This window comes from Equus quagga, chromosome 5, assembly GCF_021613505.1.
Source record: "Equus quagga isolate Etosha38 chromosome 5, UCLA_HA_Equagga_1.0, whole genome shotgun sequence".
NCBI classification, from domain to species: Eukaryota; Metazoa; Chordata; class Mammalia; order Perissodactyla; family Equidae; genus Equus; species Equus quagga.
Window position 1 is genome coordinate 111,775,301 of NC_060271.1, and position 22,886 is coordinate 111,798,186.

Sequence of the window (22,886 nt, forward strand, 5' to 3'; positions counted from 1 at the left end):
GGCCTGATAGAAGCCAGGTTCAGGTTCTCTCTCATTTTCTGAAAAAGCTCACATAAAATAAACTACAAATGTAATTGGAGTTCAGTAATTTATTTCTTATTTAATTTTTTATAGAAATGTTTCATTTATTGTGTTAATGATCTCTTTTATCTATAAATATGACTGCCATTAGAGCAATTAAATATGCGATCTGAATATCATTTTAAGAATTATTTTATACCTTTCCTATGCTCTAAGTCTATTAGCTTTAGTAGTGGTCAACAGCAAATAGCCTACAACGTATCTTCTTTCAGCACATTCTATAAAATACTTGAGATGTCAGTTCAAAACTTATAAACCCAACAATAGCTCATGCATCTGGTTGGATTTCATGTAACGTCTGACAACATTTTTAGCATCTTGGACGCTTTTTGGCTTTTTCAAAGAAGATGACAAATTAAGCATTCCCATGTGAAGATGGAGCAGCAAAAATATACCCTCCATTCCAAGTACTGTCAAGATATAGCAGACATCTTACATGAGTTACTCATTTATGTTGGGAAGACTGTCAGAAGTAATTCATTAAAAGTAATGACACACACATTTGGAATAACTTGAGGCAACTCAGTTATCTTGAATAAGGTGATCTTTGGGTTTTTCAAATGACCAAGGGGAACAGAGGCAGCTTAATTCTACAGATAAATAGCATTTTTCTTTTCTGAAGACGGACAAAATTCCTAGGACAAAAGAAAGCTTTCTAATAAAATAGGCATGCAGGATAAATGTTTTCTTTCTTTTGTGCCAAGAGATGAATAGAAAATATTATTCTCTGTGAAAGGTATTTCTTTAAGGGAATTTTTGCATATGTTACTATGACAAGTCCAACTCAGAGTTAAAATAGAGACTATCTCTAGGTATTTATAAATTTAGGACATATAATGCTAAAATGTATAGATATAAAGAAACAAGTAATAAATTAATACATTAGATAATGTCTTTACAACCTCAAAAAAGTTTTCAGTACATTTAGTGAGGTAAAGACAACGTCAATATTTGGGACTATCAACAAGGTGAGATTGGCAGAGTTGCTGGGATGTTGGAAAACAGACAGATCTACGATCTGAGGAGAATGTGACATCTGTGAGCTGACATAGTTTGAGAAACATTATGAAATAATTAAAGAAAAAAAGATGTTAGATAATTTATTATTGTAAAAAGGAAAGACTTTGATGGTGGGTAAGGAAAACAATTCATGCATATGTAGGTTTTTAAAGCAGAAGATGGGGATCTGGCCTGACCTTATCCCAGACTACAATGGAAAGACACCAGGAGAATCAGAGTAGTGGGCTAGGTTAAATGGCAAGTGGAGATAGCCCTTTCCCACCTCCAAGCTTTGACATGTGCTACTTCCTCTGCCTTCTAAGTTTATCTCCTCACTGTATTCAATATTTTAAGACCAAGTCCAAACAGCAACACCTTTGTGAAACACTTGCATAAGCAGAATTAGTCACATGCTTCTTGGCTTTGATAGAACTTCGTACATGCCTATAATTCGGTGAATAACAACAGCAACTACAACGCATGGCATTCTCTGGCCCTGCATCATCTCATTCTCCATGTACTATCTTTGTTCATCTATTATCTCACCCATTCCTAACATCAACCTTAGTAGGTACCATTATTGTTGGCTTTTTGAAGATGAGCAAGGAAGGCTTAGTAAAGTAAGATAACTTATCCAAGCTCACACAGCTTCTGAGTATCCAAGCTAGTATCTAATATACTGTTGTTTTTTAACTAAATTATGGACTTTATTTGGATTTCACTAGTTTTTCCACTCATGTCCTCTCTTTGTTCCAGGATCTAATCCAGGGTACCACGTTGCATTTAGGTGTCTTGTCTTCCCAGTCAATCTTTGTTTTTCATAATCTTAAGTGTCTTGAGGGTATGGATTAGAATCCTGTAGAAATGTCCCCAATCTGGATTAGTCTGATGTTCTCATGATCAGACTGGGGTTATGGGTTTTTGAAAAGAATGCACATAGGTGCATAGGTGAAGTGCCCTGGTCCTCACATAATTTCAGGGGTACATGACATCACTGGCATTACATCACTTGGCACTTTACTATGTGTAATTATCTGTTGCAGGTTTGCATCTCTTCCAAGGAGTAAAAGTTCTTTGACATGTTATAGCCTCTCAATAACACTGCAGTTGAACACAGTGCCTGGAACATGTTGCTTCCTTGATACACCTGAGAGGAAGGAAAGCAAGGATGAAAAGAAGCTTCTGCAGCAGGCCAGCAGAGTGCCACACAGACTGGAAAATATGAGTGTTCCTAGGGGTGGCATCAACTGATGATATAAATTCTGGAGTACTAGAGAGACCTATCAGAGAGGAGCAGGCTCAGCTGGGATGGCAATGGCCAAGAGTAAGAGAATGGTAATGAGTTATTCATTCAATACGTGTTTACTCTGAGCATCTAAAGAGTCCAATCCCCCTATCTTAGAGATGACATGAGATCTGGAAATCTGAGATTATTTATCCAAGGTTGCAAAGCAAACCACTGGAAGAGCCACAATTCAGGTAAGCAGTGAGGAAGAAGACGGGTATGCAAGGCAGGATAATATGAGCAAGTGCTTGGGTCAAAGAAGGCACAGAATATTCACAGGGCAGTTGTGACATCAACTTGATGGGTCAGATAATCCAAGCTGAAGAAAGTATAGTGACAAATTTGGAAGATAAAGATGGGAACAGATTACAAGAGTTTTCATGAATAAGCAGATGAAAAGAAGTAGGCAGACTGACAATAAAGAAGGTAACATGACAGGATATGGCCTGAAACTAGATATAGCAATCAAATAAAGATGAACAATAACTTATAATGCTGAGATCTTCAGCCACCATTAATCCTGTGTATGGGGGAAGAAATAATACCTTTCAGACAATTCTCATGTTTAATTTTGTCTGAGGAGATGCCTGGTTTAAACAGTCAGTAGGAAAGCTGTAGATGCGGGCCAGAAGGGAAAGGACCAGGAGAAAAGGGAGATGCCCCTACTTTATGTGCTCCACTGGGAGTGGCTGGTACTGTGTTGTATGAAAGGAGCAAGGTACCAAATTCAGATGTCTGTGAATTCCCTACTGCCAGTGGGAGATGCTTCAATTCTTACAAGACAGTAGGGTATCCATTTACTGCTTGTCTACCACAGTGAGAAATTAATCACCACCCTAGATTGTTCATGTACATTGAGACACTCATTTAGAAAAGAAGAAAAATTTTACTTATTTCTCTGTTTCCCTCTGAAAGAGTACGCCTTCATGTATAAAAGTAGTGGAAGCAACCAGAAATCTATAGTTTTGACCATAGAAATAATTAAAGCTTCCTTTAAAAAAAGTATTATAAAAAGAAAAACTAGGGGAACCTTGGACAAATGACAGCAAAAAAGGTATGTGTAATATATGCACATATGTACATAGGTTGATATATATTATATATAAAGTGTTCATATACTTTGATTTAAAAACCTGATAAACAGGAAAAGATATTAACAAATTTACAAGAGGAAATACAAATGTTTAAAAATGTTTATTAATTAGAAGCTATTATAACTATATAATTTAAAAATATATTAAGTTATACTACTTGTTAATGAAATAAATGTTTAATAATTAGAAGTAGTCAGGGAATTATTAAAAGAAATATGTTTATAAGATAAATATTAAATCATTTTAGAATAAAAAACATACATTTTAAAAATTAGTGTTCTTCTATGAAAACAGTAAAAAACATTCAGAACATCTTACCCAATAATTCAACTTTTATGAATAAAGAAATAATCCTAAAATTCAAAGGTTTCTTTTTAAAAAAATGAAGCCCATTATGTAAATATTTTTTACATAATAATGAGTAGTTGGGAAAAAAATGTGTTTGTTCAACACCTGAAGACCAGAAAGAAAATGGTTATATAGCAATACATTTTAAAATTATGCAGCCTTTTAAAATAATGATTGAAAAGAGTTATTAATGAGATGTAAAATGCTTATGATATACTATTAAGTGACAAAAAGCAGGATACAAAATTGTACCTAGAACATAACTCTATAAAATATCCATGAGATATAAATATCTGTGAATGTGATTATGAGATTACGTTTTTTTTTTACCTTTCTGCATTTGCTCAGTTTTCTACAATGACTGTACGTTGCATTTTTATAACAATTTTATTGAGATATAACTTACTTACCAGACAATTCACCTGTTTAAAGTGTACAAGTCAATGGTTTCCAGTATATTCACAGAGTGTACAACTGCACGTATTGTTTTTATAACCAGAAAAAGTTAAATAGATAGATGTGTTTACAGACACTCTCTAAAAATACATTGTTTTCCTTTATGTAAATAGATATGACCTGTATTTTAACCACAACGAGGAGTCACTTTCAAAATGCCAACCAAAACGTGCTCCAAGTCAAAATAAACGACAAGTAGCATGATTCCGTTTTCTAAGCCTAGTTACTCTAATATACTTTTAAATGCAGTTAAAAACAAATGAGAAATTTGATTACAGTATTTACCTTTACAGTGCTTGTGGTCCGGAGTTGGGGTATAGCCCTTGTGACATGAACACATGTAGGAGCCTTCAAGGTTGGAGCAAGTACCATTTGTGCAGACCTTTGGTTCCAGGCATTCATCCACATCTTGAAGAATGTTGCAAAATGGAAAGGAAAAAAACCAAAAACAAAGATGAAGAGAGAAAAAAGAAAACATGAATAACGTTGAATTTGGTTAGAAAAGGCGGTTACGTAACGGATGTTCAAAAGAGAGGCAGATTCTCTAAGATAAGCTTTCAAATTAGCCCTTAAGAGGAAAAGCAGCTCTGGTGTGAGCTGCATGTATGATGGTTCTCCGCGTTAATTTACTTTCTGCAAAGTAAATCAAAAAAGGAACCAAACATTCTCTATGAATAAATTCAGTGCAAGGCTTGCTGTAGGGAGGAAGGAGAAGGGAGAAAGAGAAGGTGGTCTTAGAACAATATCCTCTGCAAAATAAAATATCCCAAAGAATCAAAGACGTGTTGAGGTCTACTTAGGGAACTGATGAGTTCGATTGCATGTGAGGGTTTCCAGAAGCAACAAATATAACTCCTGATCCAGAGAAACCACAAGAAAAGTTGTAAGAGAAAGGTAAGAAAAAACTGATTAAATGTTCTAAGATGGCATTGAATCAGTATTATAAAAACCAATCTAGGGGACAAACATAAGCCTATTTATTGGGCAGTTTGAAGGTGGGGTATAGGCTGAGGGGCAGATAAAATAATAATAGCTCATCTTAATCAAGCACTTACTGCACACAGGCACTAAATGCTTTACATGCGTTATTTTATTTAACCCTAACAAGATCCATACAAGCTAACTCTTTTCACACAGGAAGAAACTGAGACTTAGAGATGTTTAATAGTTTTCCCAAGGCCACAAAATTAGAGAATGGTGGCTCTGATTTGAATCCAGTCAGCTGAATTCCAAAGACCATCCTTTGAAGCGGACTGTAAGTGTCTGTCATGGGCAAAGTTAAGTCTAGCGAAAGAAACAGTCAAAGAGAGAATGTACGAGTTCATGTTTGTTTTTATTATTTGCTAACACAGCATTTATATCAAAAAAATCATCTAGGTGTTCATTATTTTCACTCAACAAACATTCATTAAGCTCCTACTAGAATTCTGTTAATTCAAAAAGAAAAATTTGAGTTCTGTCCCCCATTTGAATGCCTCTGGGTAAGTCCACTGTATGTTGCAGTGGGAAGACATGAATAACTAAAAACTTAAAAGAGGAAACACTGAAACCACAAAATGCTAAAAATACACACAGCCCATCCCAAATTAGGCTTAATTTTATAGCGGTCTGTAACTTAATCAAAGCATTTTAATCATAAGGCAGACAAACAATAAGGAGGAAAAGGCTGTTGATTGCATCCACTTCATCTTACAGTGCTCACCACAAAGCAATACAGCTTTCCACCCTCTTAATCTTAACAAGCAGAGTCATGAACATAAACTAGATCTAGCTTTAGGCTGGCAATCCAGAGTTCAGATTGCATTCGTCTGCACTGCATTTCATTAAAACTGTATTTTCTCTCTTACAACTGAATTCAGAAACAGAGTATTACCAAAATGAGGCAGAGGGCTGTGTGTGTGTGCACATGAGTTCCACACATACTGAGAGCAGTCAAGCAATTAGCGCTGCCTAGGTGTTCTACCTTGCTTTCACAAAGTCACTAATTATGGTGAACTGACCCCTACTTCACGACAGCAAAAATAGCACTTCCAGATTGACTCATTATCCAACCTTCCTTTGGTTGTGGGAGTCTACTTTTGTAAACATTGAAAGCAAACAACTTGAAATAGGAAGCCAAACAATGAAGCCAAAGTAAATAATGAGACAGAGGGAGCCTAGACACTAGGCATGGAAATTCCAGACAGCAAGTGAAAATGTCATGTCTAGTATCTGGTTTGGTTTCAAAAATGTTAACAAGTTGAAAAATGTATGGACTGTTCTCTTCAGTTATTCATGCACCAGGGAAAGTGATTCATGGGGCTGCAGAACGTAACAGCAAATAAGGTCCACTTCTAAGACCATATTTTCTCTAGTTAAACTAAATTAAAAGACATTGCAGATTACCTTTCGTGAGATACTTATAAAACTTTCGGTTTCCCAGGCTGCTACCATAATTAATGATGAAGCAGAATGCCTAGAAATATTTAGAGTAACTTGATGTGTTTATTCTTTTCTTTACTTATTACAGACATAATTGCATGGAACTAGAATTCGGTCAAGTCAATCATTTATACATAGACAGAACAGCTTGAATCGAGTGAATACTTAATGGAGCTTATGCTCTTAAGGAAATAACTATATAGTAAAATATCACTAAACAATCTCTTATACAGGGTCAAAAGGTACAAACTTCCAGCTATAAAATAAGAAAGTCATGGGGATGTAATGTACAGCATGGTGACTACAGTTAATAACACTGTACTGCATATTTTAAAGTTGCTAAGAGAGTGGATCTTAAAAGTCTTAATCACAGGAAAGAAAAGAAAAAAAAAATTGTAACTAAGTATGGTGACAGATGTTAACCAGGCCTATTATGGTGATCATTTCACAATATACACAAATATTGAATCATTATGTTGTGCACCTGAAACTAATATAATGTTTTATGTCAATTATATTTCAATAAAAAAAATTTCTATATAGAGGAGGTGTCTGGAGTGGGTCCTCTAGATGTAAAAGGAGGGAAATAAACTCAGTGTTTTATCTTTAGCCTGGACCTGTCACCTATGCTGCAGATGCCTGCATCTAATCGGTCTACTGGACATCGTCACCTGATGTCCTGTAGGCACCTCTGAGTATTCATGGCCCAAACTGATCTTTCCTCCTGCCTTCTTTTTATGCTGTCTTCCAGGTCAATATATGGTACCACCACCCACTCAAATGCCCAATTCGGGAACTTGTAATTCATTCTTTCTAGATTCCTTAGTCTCCCTCTTTCCCCATATTCAATTTATTACTAAGTCATATCAATTCTACCTTCCAAATATCTCTCGAATACACCCACAATATTTCATTCCTACTACTATCAGCCTCTCTCACATGGGTTACTGCCATAGTCTTTTAGGTTCTTTCTCTACTTTATGTCTTGCCCTCTCTAATCCATTATCCAGCATTCAGCCAGAATAATCTTTCTAAATTACAAATCCAATCAAACATTTTGCTCCTCTGCTTTAAAAACCTTCACTGGTTTCCAGCGTTCTTCAGTTTAGTCAAGGACACAAACTTGTGGGGCCCTGAGTGGTATTAACAGGAGGCCTGGCCCCCACCATCCTTACTTCCAACCATTGGGAGGATCAATGCCATGGGAAACAGGTGGTCCCTACCCACCCCACCATCCATTACCCACAGCCCCTTACCCTTGGAGCAGAGGGAGATGGTTATGCCTTAGGTTTTCTATATTGGAGCTCAAAACTCATCTTACTCTAGGATTGTGGTCTAAAGAAGAGTCATATTACCCAAGTTCTTACAATGCATATTCATATGAGTTCAAAAGGGAAACATCATGAAAAATACAGTGTCCATGGAAAAATGGGTTCTAAACTCTGAAAAAAAATAATTTACCAATGGCCTTTTAGGACATAATTTGGCATTTGTCATTTAGTGAATTAAACCTCTCACAGTAAGGAAGTTGCCAAGGGTTTACAAGGTCAGCACTTTGCGGATATGATAGTTCGAAAGTTTATGAATCCACTTCCCTATACTGTGACGCAATCCAAATTGATCCTTCTCATCTACAATATCCTGAGAGACTCTAACAAATGCCTCGTTGAAAACTGGATATGCCGTGCCTATAGGATTTCCTGGTCCACTCCTCTAAAAAACCCCCTCAGAAGAGGCAGTCAGGACAGTCTAGCTTGATTTGTCCCTAATGAACCAGGGCTGATTCTTATGATCATCACTTCCTTTCAAAAAATGCTTCACTTTATCATCTGAATCCTGCAGTCTACAGCTTTGTGTCAAGATCAACATGAAGTTCAGTGGTCATTAGTTTCTGAATTTCACCTTCTTTCTTCTTTGGGGGGAAATGAGGACATTAATCTCTCTCCAGCTTTCTGGCAACTTTCCATTCTCCACAATTTCACAAAGATGACTCCCAGCTGGCCAGCAATCCCACCTGCAAATTCTCTCATTGCCTTGGGATGTAATTCATCTGGGTCAGGAACCCTTTTGAAATTTCCCTTGCTAATATCCTGGGAAGACACCAGGCTGCCTAAAGCCCCTCCCTGGGCATGACCTCTAAGATACAGATGCTATTCAGTGGCTGACTTCACAAAAGTCAGCCCACGGCTTTGCTAGCCCCCTTCCACTTCACCTATCAGCTCCTTGGGCTTGGTCAGAATTGGTTCCAGAGCAACAGTTTACCTGCATTACTTCCTGTACTTTCAAGGAGATGAATCTGTCAACACTGTGAACCAGTCATTTTTCTAAGGCCATTCAGCCTCATTTAATTCCTTAGTGACCAACACAGACTTCAATGAGTGAGCACTATTTGATAGGGGAAGAAAAGATCTCATTCTATCACTATAGCTACATAAAAATAAAAAGGATTACTCCCCGCCCCAAACATGCCATTACTTCAATTACCACTCAACTATTCTTCACACATAGTCTTTTATACTAAAGATGTTGGGAGAACATATTTGACAGAAAGTGAGCATGGCAAAATGAGAGACAGATGCTGGTTAGGCTAGTGTGATGAAACCACCTCAACTGCACATGAGGCACAGGGAAATCTCAGCCCTCCCCACCACCAATTCTGACCCAGTTAAAATATGTAGTAGCAGGGCTGCCTACAAGAATATGTTAGACATTCCTCAAAGACTCATCACTGCTTTCAGAATTGGAAAACAGCCCATGCTATGTATAGATAAAGAGCCAAGGATGATCTCAGCAAATCAATCCACTAATCCCACCGAATCACGGGCTTCCTACTTCACCTTTCCAAAAGAACATTGTGTCTTTCAGGAAAACTCTGCTAGGGCTATCTATGGTGCAGGCCTGCCATCTCAGACTCTAAAATCCTGAGCTATTATTATTGCTGCTTGCAAGGGATGATTCTAGCCCCCATGGATCTCTCCTTTCTATGAACTTTTATTTTCCTTATTATCTTAGTTATATTGTTTTGTTCTCTAATTTTCTGGGGTGCACATGAGAGATACATGAGGTATCATACAGAACAAAACACTAGCTTTGGAGATAAAACACCTGGATGGTGGTCTAGCTCCACCATTTATTACCTATGACCCTTGAGCAAGCCCATTAACCCATTTGGGAATAAACTGCCAAATCTGTCCTACAGAGATGACTGCCATGAGGATCAAATGAAAGAATAAAGTGAAAGACCTTTGTAAACTATATAGAGGGAAGTTTTTTGTTATCATAATAACTAGTCTTCCCACACAGGCATGCACTGCCTCCAAAAATAATTCTTTCTTTTTTTGGAAGAAGATTAGCTCTGAGTTAACATCTGCCACCAATCTTCCTCTTTTTGCTGAGGAAGACTGGCCCTGAGCTAACATCCATGCCCATCTTCCCGTACTTTATATGTGGGACACCTGCCACAGCATGGCTCGACAAGCAGTGCATAGGTCCACACCCGGGATCTGAACCTGCGAACCTCAGGCTGCTGAAGCAGAACATGCGAACATAACCAAGCACCCCTGGGCCGGCCACAGTTCTTTCTTTCTTTATTGAGCTATAATTGACATATAACACTGTGTAAGTTTAAGTGATGATTTGATATACTTATATACTGCAAATTGATTAAGAGTAGTGGTGCTAATATTTCTATCACATCACATCGTTATTTTTTTGTGATGAGAACAATTAAGATCTAGTCTCTTAGCAACTTTGAAGTTTATGATACAGTATTGTTGATCATAATCACTATGCTGTGCTTTAGATCTCCAGGACTTATTTACCTAGTAGCTGCAAGTTTGTACCCTTAAACCACATCTCCCCAATTCCCCCACCCCCAAGCCCTTCATAACCAGCATTCTAATCTGTTCTGTTTTGCTTTTTTAAAACTTCAAATCTTCTCTGGCATCTAGTAGACGTATAGTTAGATGCTCAATAATAACTTAGTGACTGACTAGAAGACTCCTTTTGCATATAATGATTTAGGGACAAGGCTGATGTTTGCACATTTTATAATATCTGCAAAAAGGGAGATGTTGAGCTCAGTTACCATCTTACATAAAAGAATAAACATAAGATGAAAGTGCGCAATTTCAAATAAGTCTATGGATATTCATATATTTCATAAAGGTTCACAAGGAATCTTAAAATTTGAAAATAAACCCTAGTGTGAAAAGAACTCCTAAAACAATGAGCTCTCCATGTTTATCCTGCAAGTTCTCTGCGCCTGATTTTGGTTAAGACTGTGGCTAACCAGTTGTCAAGTGGATTGAATGATACTGAGTTCTTCAAATGCCTAAGACCTATTACGTTTAGAAGACTTAAATGGGAGTCACAAAGTCATCATTAACTTAATTACGGGCTGACAAAGAAGGATTACTGTGATAAAAATCTCAGAAATTTCTGTTCTCAGGTCACATTGTCACAGACTCAACCACACAGCAAGACAATAAAGTAAACTCAAAAAAGGGCTCTCTGCAGACATCCACTTGGGGAAAGATACTGTGTCTTGTGAAGGTGAGCAAAGAAAATGAAGTGAAAGAACGGACCCAGCAGTAGTGCAGAGGCTGAAACATTTGTTAGGAAGGATCAATGACCCTACCAAGAAGCATTATGATTCTCAAGAAGTATATTCCAGCAAAACAAAAATGCTCAGAAGGTGAAAGGATATGGTAAGATTAAGATTACTTAAATTCATAAGAGAAAGGTCTTATGACACAGGGAAAGTTAAAAACTATAGGAGATGAGGGGCTGGCCCCGTGGCTGAGCGGTTAAAGTTCGCGCGCTCCGCTGCAGGCGGCCCAGTGTTTCGTTGGTTCGAATCCTGGGCGTGGACATGACACTGCTCATCAAACCACGCTGAGGCAGCGTCCCACATGCCACAACTAGAAGGATCCACAACGAAGAATATACAACTATGTACCGGGGAGCTTTGGGGAGAAAAAGGAAAAAATAAAATCTTTAAAAAAAAAAAAAAAAAACTATAGGAGATGAGCTTAAAGAAAACCAAAGAAAAGACAGTTATACATAGAACTTAGACATATAATTTACTTTAACAGGTATCAGTTATTGCATTTCTTCTATTTCACGACAAGGGAGCTAAAGGGGAGGGTAACAGTGTTGGGGGAAGAAGGGTTATAACATTTCTTGGGTCCTACCTTGGTCAGACACCTTACTAGGTGCTCTATATCACTTATTTAAATTCTGACCATAAACCCTATGAAGAAAGTATTTCAATCCCCATTTTACAGATAGTGAAACTAAGCTTCAGAGAGGTCACATAACCCAAAATCTTAATTCAGGGAAATATGATCTTTATATCAGAGTTACTGAATGTACCGCTAAATAATTAAATATTAGAGAATTTCCTTTGAGGGATGGCTCTAGCTGGGTTTGAATCAAGCTAATTTTTCATGAGTCAAGAGAAACCTGTAAATTGAGTACCTGACAGACTGACTTCCCTCAAGAAAGGTCCTGGTTGGAACAGCCAGTTGGAACTTGCCAGAACCTGGGGTGAAAGAGTCACTAAAGGCAAAGATCGAGTGGGCATCAACCCCAGGCTGAATGTAAGGTCCAAGGAATACAGTGTTGAATGATGAAAGAGGCTCTCAAGAGACGACTGAAATCCACAACTTGAAAGAAGAAGCTACATTAACAGAAGAGCCAACGAGAGTTGCCAAAAAGCCTTAAGGGATAGATATTTTGAAAGTGGACAATAAACTATTGAGAATGAAGGATCATATGCTCTGAACTAAACACTAGGAAAAAGCGTGGTCCCCCAGACAACACCTGCTAACATTTTACCTGTTTCAACCTGAAATAATTTCAGTTCTAATTCATAAATCAAGAGAAGCATCAATCAGTAAGATCCAGTTTACATGGCATGAAGACAAAGAGGCCATTAACGGTTTCAGCAAGTTCACCATTAGTCAGTGAAAGAAGCAGAAAGTGTAATGGCATCAAATCCCTGCAGAATATAAGGGTCAAAATAGCACTTCTTAATTCTTAATGAAACCATTCAACAGAAAAAAGAGCCAAACTGACATGAAGATCGATGAACATTTTTTAAAAAACTATAAACACAATGCCAAATGAAAGTATTATGTAAAACACTGTACAACTTTAATTATAATAATTTAAAAATATACAGTCAGTGAGAGGAAAGTAGTAGAAAAAGAAGTATGCTAAGATTTATGGAATAGACTAGAACAGTAGCGTAGGGATTATCATCTCTAACATGACAACTAACAAATGCCAAGTGTAGGACTTTTCTTCAAATGATGAGATTTGGCAAAAATTTTTAGAAGTCTTCAGTGTTCTCATATATTAAAAATTGGATAAAAAAGTCTCATTAACGTATCCTAAATTATCTGGACTAAAAGGATATAAAAACCCACAAACTAGTCACAAATAACTGTCAGAGACAAAAACAAACGGTTAGCCAGGAACACCTTGTAATTTATCATAAGATGCCTTCTCTGTCCACCATGGACTCTCTAGCACTCCCTACCTCCCTTAGGCTCCTTTTTTCTCCCTGCCACTCATCGCTTCTGACATACCATATACTTGTCTTGTTTATATGTAAGCACAATGTGAGCCCTAGAGCATAATAGCAATGAGGGGAGGGAATTTATTTTATTCATTCTCAACCCCCAGGGTCTAGAAAAATGCCTGGCATCTAGTAGCAACTCAATTGTTAAATGAACAAATAAATATATCAAGTTGTATTATTAACGAGCTCAACTCAAAGATAAGCAGAAGTAAGAACAGCAACTTTCGAAAAATATTTTAGGGTATCAGAAGTACAAAGGTGAGAACTAAAATGTAAAAAGGAACAGAAAACAAAAAATATGGTTGGGTATGCATTAGCACCGTCAGAGTTTACCAGAAAAATCCAATGCACTTATTGGCTTAATATGAACAGAGAGGCGTGTTATAATATCTGCTTTTTGTCACACTCAACTTTTCAACATTTGAAAGCTCTACCACCACAAAAAATTGAGATGGAAAAATCTATTTTGGGATAATCTGCAAAAGCCCCCATGAGAAATTTAGAAGAGCTATAAGTCCAATATGAGCAACGGCTGGAAGTACAGTTGTATCACAGAGGAGCAGCTTCATCTCTAGATTACAGAGAGCCTAAAATTTTACCCAAAGCAGAAGGAAAAGGTACACTACTTACTTTTAATAGGAAATGTGTGACCTTACACACTTGTTCCAAGTAATAGCTTTCATTTTTGCATTGCTACGTGTGTGACTTTGGTTGAGTAACACAGTCACCTAATATTTCTGCTTATGATTCTGCATCTCTGGGTGGCAAAGTGAAATTACTTTTAAACGAGGTGCTGTTTCTCTGTCACTAAATTGGAGCAAAGTGGTCACAATTAGATTGACTGCATATGTCTAGGTAGAAGAACTCACTTATTATTGACCAACGTAAAGAAATGCATTTAGGGAATGGCCCCGTGGCCGAGTGGTTGGGTTCGTGCAGGCAGCCCAGTGTTTCGTTGGTTCGAATCCTGGGTGCGGACATGGCACTGCTCATCAAACCATGCTGAGCCAGCGTCCCACATGCCACAACTAGAAGGACCCACAACGAAGAATATACAACTATGTACTGGGGGGCTTTGGGGAGAAAAAGGAAAAAAATAAAATCTTTCAAAAAAAAAAAGAAATGCATTTATACTGAAGAGCAATCATCTACCCAATTTGGTCAGTCACACTCCATTTGTAAATTCATGAATCAGGGCTGTGTTTACACCACTATTGTGAATTTTTGTCATTTCAGGTAAAGCTCAGGCTCTGCTCTTGGATTATAATATGCATCAGTATGTGATAATGAGAGCATGAATGGAACCTTGACAGGCAACTACAAAATTTATGCCAAATGGGAAAATTAAAACCAAGCATACTTTCTTACCATCACTGACTATGCAAACAAATGTTTATCTAAAAAGAAATAAATGAACAAAAATATTTTCTTCTCCCCAAAGATCAACATCTCACAATTCCATTGATAAAGACTCTTGGGGATGGGCATGAGGTTCAGGGTAAGGGGCCACCTGCACCAGGTACAGAAAATCAGCTCATGATGCCTGGTGATAAGTCCATAGCTTTGAAACTAGGAGTGAGTGTTTCTGCCAAGCCTACTTATTACACCCCCTCTAAAATACCTAAATGTCTTCCCAGAGATGTGAGAATAATGACTACCTTTTTTTTTTTTTTTGGTGAGGAAGACTGTCGCTGAGCCAATATCTATGCCAACCTTCCTCTATTTTATGGGATGCCACCATAGCATGGCTTGACAAGTGGTGCCAAGTCCATGCCTGATATCAAAACCCACAAACTCTGGGCCTCCAAAGTGGAGCATGAACTTAATTTTAACACTATGCCACCGGGCCAGCCCCATGACCGACATTTTTAACAGGACCAAGAGGGTCTGGCACAGTCTGCCCTCTCATCTTCCAGCAAATCTTCCCTTGCTCTCTGTCCTTCAGCCACGTTAGCCTTTCAACTTCTGGAACATGACCTGCTTCTTCCTCCTTCCATAAGCCCTCTGCATAGGCTGTTTCCTCTGTTCAAAAAGATCTCCCTCCCATCGCCCTCCCCAGTTAAACCTCAACTCAAGAATTTCGCTAGAGGCAACTTGTTCTATCTTCCGCCCTTGCAGCATCACAGAACTCCCCTTCCTAGCACTTGTCTCACTGGTGCATTTGCATTTACTGATGAGATGTCTGGGTACCGGTCTCCCACCAGATAGTAAGTTCCATGAGGAAGGCACTTTTATTTTTTTGTCCCTCAACATATGCCAGCACTCAATACAACTCTGGGTCTACACAGTAAGTTCTTCAGCACTTGTGGAAGCAAGGAAAGAAGGAAGGAAGGAATAAAAAGTTAACTCATATGGTCAAAGTCTGGCATGGAGTAGAAAAAGAGTTCAACTTTTAAGAAAAAGATCTCATGGTAGACAGAAATACAAAGGAAAGCCACTAAAGGGGGAAACCTAACTAGAGCACAGGTAATTAGAAACAAAGCAGATTTAACACTTCCCTTCCTCAGTGCCTAATGCAGGTACTAAGTATTAAATACCTTACCGAATACATGAATGGATATAAAGGGCCTGGGCAATCAGTCAAGATTTCTCTTTCTACCTTTGCTACTTCTGCTGCACACTGTGTTTGCATGTTTCCTAATTCTATTAGTCTGTGGTAGTGTCTTCTTCAGTCTCTTCTCTCTTTTTATGCATTTTGCTCTCTACTTCTCTCCCCCCTGTGGTGCTTATTATTTATCACATCAAGGATCACAATTTGTTTCCATCAGAATTGTCTGTCCCATGTAAAATCCCAAATTCTTCATGCCAACCCATTTTCTCCATGGTTAAAAGTTACTTAGAACTTTCCTTGGAAGTTTTCTCAGAATGATGTAAGTGTCTTACATTCCATATATATATATATTTATATATGCTAATTTCGAAAGCGGGATCACTTGGCATTACACCACTGTCAGAAAATGGGCCAGACAGAAGAAACAAAACTGTGATGAGAACACTCTAGTACCTACCGAGACACTGCCCATTCCAGCCTCGGAACCCTTCTGTGCAGGGAACACACTGGTAGGATCCAGGAGAATTCACACATTGCTCATCTGGACAAGTACTTGGAATCAAACATTCATCAATATCTAAAAAGTCAAAAAGCCGGATCATGAATATTTTATCAGAATACTAAAGCAAAGATTTACTGTATGAAGAAGGGGAAAAAAGGCATGTTATATACTGCATTTTGGTGGGGAACACACTAACTGGATAAACGAAACACTGAGTCTACGCTTAAACACACAGTGACAATGCACGGCCAGGTATACCTCAATTAAAATATTTACACATGTTCCAAGGAAGAACTCATCCCCAATTCGCCAACTGGCAGAACCGGGTCTCTCCACTCTGGGAGCTGGCAGCTCCTTGGGGGCCCCTTTCTGGACAAACCTTTTAAGTAATAGCACAGCTTGCCAGAAAGAAACACAAGGAACGGGGACGAGAGTGAGGAAGCCATTTATCCACCTGGCCAGAGGTTTTCTCTGCAGACACTGGTTGCTCTGGGGAAATGCTTGCTTTGGCTTCATGGGCCTAAGAACATCCTGGGTTTGAATAATTTAAAAACTTTCATATGATAGGAATTCCTTGGAGACGGAAAAAGAACATTAGGAGAGAATGAACTCATCACATACTTCCAAGATTTTCCAGAAAACATGTTGATAGGATCATATGGTACTATTTTCTAGTAAAAAATACACCTTACTTTTCACAGTCACAGCTAACTGAATTTATTAATCATTGTTCTTTTTGACGTGAGGTGCAAACGACACCTTAAATATGGTTGGGACTGTGGCAGAGCTTACTACAATAGCTTTAGGCACTTTTAAGAATGGTAAAAAAACAAAATGGGGAAAAAACAGTATATAGGAGATGGTTCAACAGTTTAAAATGAGTAGAAACACCATGGGTAGTAGTCTCATTTGAAATAAACGTTTTTCTGGAGTTGGATTTTTGAATTCAAGTGAATGGATTTAATGCTTAAGTGTCCCAATATAAAAATGTATATAGGACCTCTAATCATACTCAAAATATAAACAGATTCTTCACGACATAAGCTGAAAAGTGAAAGAAATTGATAACGGATACACTAAACATACACGGGTATTTGACGTCTTCACTCTGGCAAATTCACAAACATTATCTCCCATTACATATCACTAGACGTGTAAAAAGATGCTTAAAGTAAAAAGGTTGAAGATGATATTAACAGAATAACACCAGGTCAGTGTTGTAATTTTTTTTCCTATCACCAAAAAATTCTTGCCAATAGACAACGACACACAGTGGTTTTTTTTAGGTCAGATGTTCTGGGACTTCTTGTTCTACAAAAAGATGATGCTTGCCAGTTTCATTTTCCAAACAGCATTACATTCTTCTCTGGATGGGATTTTTTTTTTTTAATAGAACCACAACTGCTAAGTCAGAGAAGGTCATGGAGACAAGCTGGTCCAATAAATAAGGTACAGTGCTGAACACCACCAGATAACATCCCTGAATATCCTGCTCTCACGTCTGTTCCCTCATCTATAAATTAGGAACTACCTGCCTGGCAACACCTTAACAGAATAAAGTAAGGACACATGAGATAATGTCTGTAAGCTACAATAGACTCCTTGGAGACTGGCGCTGTTTGAAAGCAACTTTGTTAGTGACAGCTGAGAAAATCTCCAGTGAGCCAGAAGCCCGGAGACCTCTGGTTCTGGTCCATGATGAAATTAGAAAATAGCCACATTATTTGGCTCCTTCTTTTTTTCAAGTCTTTTCACAGGGATAAAATTATGTATTATTTACTCATGGAACCCTGGTAATATTTCTGTTAAATAATTTCCATATATTGAATATTACTGAATAGTCCAACTGCTTTCCACTTACTTGATTTTCAAACTTCTTTTGTACACCTTTCCACTTTCCATTCTTATGCTATAGTTATTACTTAAACATCCTATTGTTCCGTCCTGAGAACGTACGTAGAACTTAAGATTAGTATTTGACCTCTTTGGGGAATGTTGCTTTGCACATAAATGCTTATCAGATAAACTCATACTCTTTTTTCTTTTTTCTTTTTAACATTCCCACAACTATAGATGTACTGAGAAGATCTACGTAAAAACAAAAGGAGTCAGGGAAGGGGGACATTTAAAGAAACTAACAGTTCTCAGAACTAACAAGGTGACAGGCACCGTTCAAGATACTGCAACATGCATGTATTTCCAGGACAATCCTGAAAGTTAACTTCACCGTTCCCATTTTACAGACGAAACTATGTTTCAAAAGGGCTGAGTAACAGCTCCAACTCAGACAGTTACAAGTGTGGGGGTGGTGAGCTGATGCCATAGTCCCTGCTCTCTTCTGTTCTTCTGTTGCACCTCCAGAGCAGAGAGAGTTTCCCGTAAGAGAAGAGTTGGGGACACTTCACACTTGTGCTGTGCCATAGCCCTCAGCTATCAGGGCAGAGTTCACAGCTCTGTTCTGATGAGTTGATCAAAGATCCAGTAACATAAAACGCTCCCACTTCTCTCTAGATTAGAACCCAAGGGGCAGAGGCAAGAGACCAGCAGGAGAGGCAGGTGCAGGCTGCCAAAATGGCTAATTAGCTCTCCCTCCAGGTCTGGGTCATTAGAACTGTGAAGAAAACCAACATGCAGAAGCCAAGGGACAGCTGAGAGCAGCCCACCCCAACTGGTCTATCCTTTCCCTAGCTCTCGAAGATCAGCCACATTAGAAAGGAGGCTGATTCTCAGGCAGCCAGGCAGGGGAACATCATGGAGCCAGCACCAACCCCACATCCAGGCTCCTCAAAAACTTGCCCAGAGACCCCCTTCTCCTTGGCCCTGATGTTTCCATGGCAGGATTTAAGCAGGAGTTCCATGTATTTCTTCATGAAAATGATTATTAAAAAGGTACCACAGTGGTATCAAAAAGAACCTGTGTAACTTGGACACAAACATGAGCAGAAATATTAAATGTTAAATATTAAATCGTTCTGGCATGCTATGAAAAGTTCTCACAACAAGAGCAAATTCATTGCTGAGGTCAATAATAAAGAAATTTTATCTAGCACAGTTGGAATTTGACCCAGAGTTGGTCAGACAGTGCTTCTGTAGAGTCTGCAAGCAAGTCCCAGAACACACGTAAAAGAAAGAAGCTGAGACAAAGGAATGTAACAAGCTGAAAAGGTTGAAAACTAGAAGTCAACACTGGTTACACCTGCATCATGTCCCCAAACGAATGATCCAGACACTGTAGTTAAGGCCGGGTTTGCACTAACTTTGCAATTAATTATTCTATAGTGATTTCACTCCAAATACCAGGGAAGGCAGATACTGATGTACGCAATAAAGAGAGCACGAAGATAATCCGGGCAGAGCCACTGAAGTAAGGCAAAGAGGCTGTGAATCCAGAAAGCAGGAAGAGCTCGGATGAGCTGACGTCATGCACAGATTGGTAGAGAAATGTATGTACCAGGCTAGGTGCCTACCAGCCCTGCATTTCACGGTCATGTGCACTCAGCACTTAGAGGTGACAGGCTCCCCATTCTCTCAGCAGACTCACCCTCGCAACGGCCTCCCTGGGTCATGCGGTACCCGCTGTCGCAGTATTCACACCGGAAGGCCCCCACGGTATTGATGCAGTGCCCTTCCCCGCATACATCCGGCCTCAGGCACTCATCTACATCTGCGCAAAGCAGAAAACATTGTCAAGTTTTATTTCCCAAAATATAATTTCAAATCTCTCCCATCTCCCAGGTTAGTTGAACTTAATAATGAAGTAACTGATTATTTGAAACGTTTCAAAATTGAGTGGTTTTGATTTATGTAGGGTCCAAAAGAAACATTTAATGTATCCTGTTCTTCGCACACGTTTGACACTTCATTCAACAGTCTTGGCAGGAAAATAAAATCCATTGTTATATCTCAGTATCTAGCAGATTACTATGTCATAACAGGTGTTTAATAAAAAGTTCTGGGTTGTCTGAGTAAGCGCGAGACTGATGAAGCTTAAGGGAGCTAAAAACTCAGATCTGGGAATGTATGCATCAGGAAGAAGACGGCCATTACCTATGCAGTTAGTACCCTCCTCACTGGCCATAAATCCTGCTGGGCAAATACACAAGAAACTTCCCTCAGTGTTTTCACAGCGTCCCTGGGAGCAGAGGTGTTGGACCTGAGTGCATTCATCAATATCTGTTAACAAAAATACAGATAAAAGGATTATTGCAATGTAGCATGAAATTCTCAGTCTCCCTCCTCTATTAAAATACCACCATGCTATCCTCTGCATCCCACTAACCTTGATAACTGAAGAAAATAGCCCAAGGAGATGACTGTTCTCAACACATGAAGGGCTGTTACCGGGAAGAGGGACTACACTTAGGGCGAGGTGCTTAAAAAGCTGAAACTACAGTCATGACAGTGGTATTTCAAGTCAATACAGAAGGACCTGCCTTCTGGAATCGTCTAAAAACTGGAATTCGCTGTGCAACATCCAGGCCAGCTCAGCAGGGACCAACTGAAATGTCATGAAAGAGACTCTTCCACTGAGCACATGGGTGGAGCTAGACTAGATCATCTCAACTGCCCTTCTCGACTTTGTATTTTAGGGTTCTAAAGATAATACATTAAAAAGTATGCAAATGAAAGAGAAACAGCTATGTTATGGGGCAGGTGGATGCCTCCCCACTCCTTACATTTATATATATAAAACCAAATTGCAAAATTCACACATCTTGCGTAATAGCAACCGAGATGAAGTAGTCTAGCTCCACCCACGTGCTCAGTGAGAGTCCCTTGCACGACATTTCTGACGGTCCCTGCTGAGTTGGCCTGGGGAGTAGTAATTAGGCATATGCCTTTGTTGCTTTATATTCGCCTGACAACTCACAGTGCTGAATTTTCTTTTTCTAAAAAAAGAAATTAAATTCAGCATTAACACATAAAAATGATTTACTTAGCGCCCGTATCTCTTTCTGAGATATATTTGCTCTGAAAAACCGTATATAAGACCTCTTATTTATAAATTCATTAATTGCTTTGTGTCAGCATATACTGATTTTCAATTCAGAAATCCCTTTTAGAAATCAGATTTTATGTACTTAGATGAATAGAACTCTTTATTGTAGTATATATTAAGATTAATGTGGCTTTGATAAACATGCTTTTAGTAGCTATTTCTAGAGCTCTTAATTATTTATTATACCTAAAAACTTTTTTCACCTTCATGTAACTGTATTACACTGGGGAAGGTAGGTAGCATCGAATGAAAAGATAAGAGCATCCAAGAGCTTTGCAAACCTCTTTTTGAGCTCCCTTAGCTCAGGGATAATAAAATTTTTTTAAAAGTTAAACACAATAACATTTTCCCATGATAGTCAAAGAAAAGATGTTGTAAATGTACAAATATTCTATAATGATTAATTTTATCTATCAAAAGTGTCTCTTACCAACACATTTCCTCTGTTGCTCGCTGAACTTGTAGCCTTCGTAGCATATACAGGTATACCTCACCGGCAGGTTAATGCAGTGGCCTGCTCCACAGATATCAGGGTTCACAGTACATTCATTGATTTCTTTAAAAATAAATAAAATAATGCGGAAGAAAAAAGATATAAACAAAGATTTCATTGCTACTTACAGACCATTATTTTGTGTTTCCCGATTAGCTTATTGCCAGGGACGCGATTCGAAGACAGAAGGTAACTTTTAAAATCAAGTATAAATTCATTTGATTACTTTACCATTGATCAGATAGTCCCACCCAAGGTTATTAGTAATTCCTAATGAAACAGCTTCTAAGATGAGCTGGAGTGGGTACAAACTCAGAAAGAGGCCACGTTAGAAGTTGTAAGATAATCAGTTATTCTTAACTTCCAAGATGGCCATCAATGAGCTTCTATCCACTCCAGTTCATCTTAGATGATGGACTTGAATCATCATTTGATTTCTCCTGATAAGAAATATATGGCAACTTTCTATTCAATAGCAGGCCAAATTCAAGTTCCAATCATTATATCCAATCTCCTCCAAAATTTCTCATTAATTCTAAAGAAAGATCTACCACTTCTAATCACAGAAAAACTTCAGGGTGTAACTTACTCTTAATTTGTCAATTTCAACCTGAGCATGTTTTATTTATATGGCAAAGTAAAATCTCTGCTAAATTCCTCCCTTACTCTCCTGATTCCTGCTTGAGACGTGCTTCTTCTATAAAGCCTGAGCAGATTAACCCTGAGTCCTCGTTCCACTCGTAGACACATGCTGTGATAGGGGCAGGGTCATAGGAGTCCAAGGAGGGTAAAGGCCATCAAAATGAGCTTAATTACCAAAAGGACTTGAAGACTCAGAAGTGGCCTTCTGAGATGAAATACTCCCCTAAGACGGCTGTTTTCAATGTCCTTTGTAAGGAGATATCATGGTATAGTGGGGTTGGGGCAATACAGCTGGTAATTAGAAGCCCAGGCTTGGAGATAGTACAGGTACCAATCTTGCTGCCCTTTCTTAGCTCGGTAACACAGGCAAGTTACTCAAACATTCTCCACCTCACTTTTCCGCATGTGTAAAATGAGAATAATCAC

The 22,886-nt window shown here is 38.5% G+C and overlaps 1 protein-coding gene across 10 annotated transcripts in view; it reads right to left on the reverse strand.

Moving 5' to 3' along the window:
• LTBP1 (latent transforming growth factor beta binding protein 1) overlaps positions 1 to 22,886 on the reverse strand; it is a 383,440-nt gene that overhangs the window by 97,399 nt on the left and 263,155 nt on the right. For all 10 annotated transcript variants that reach the window (XM_046660943.1, XM_046660948.1, XM_046660942.1 and 7 more), the window contains 5 exons: positions 21,756 to 21,881; positions 20,374 to 20,499; positions 19,868 to 19,990; positions 16,282 to 16,401; positions 4,549 to 4,671 (listed from right to left, as the gene is read on the reverse strand). In XM_046660943.1, coding sequence (XP_046516899.1) covers positions 4,549 to 4,671; positions 16,282 to 16,401; positions 19,868 to 19,990; positions 20,374 to 20,499; positions 21,756 to 21,881 — 618 coding nt within the window. The remainder of the gene's footprint in view (positions 1 to 4,548; positions 4,672 to 16,281; positions 16,402 to 19,867; positions 19,991 to 20,373; positions 20,500 to 21,755; positions 21,882 to 22,886) is intronic.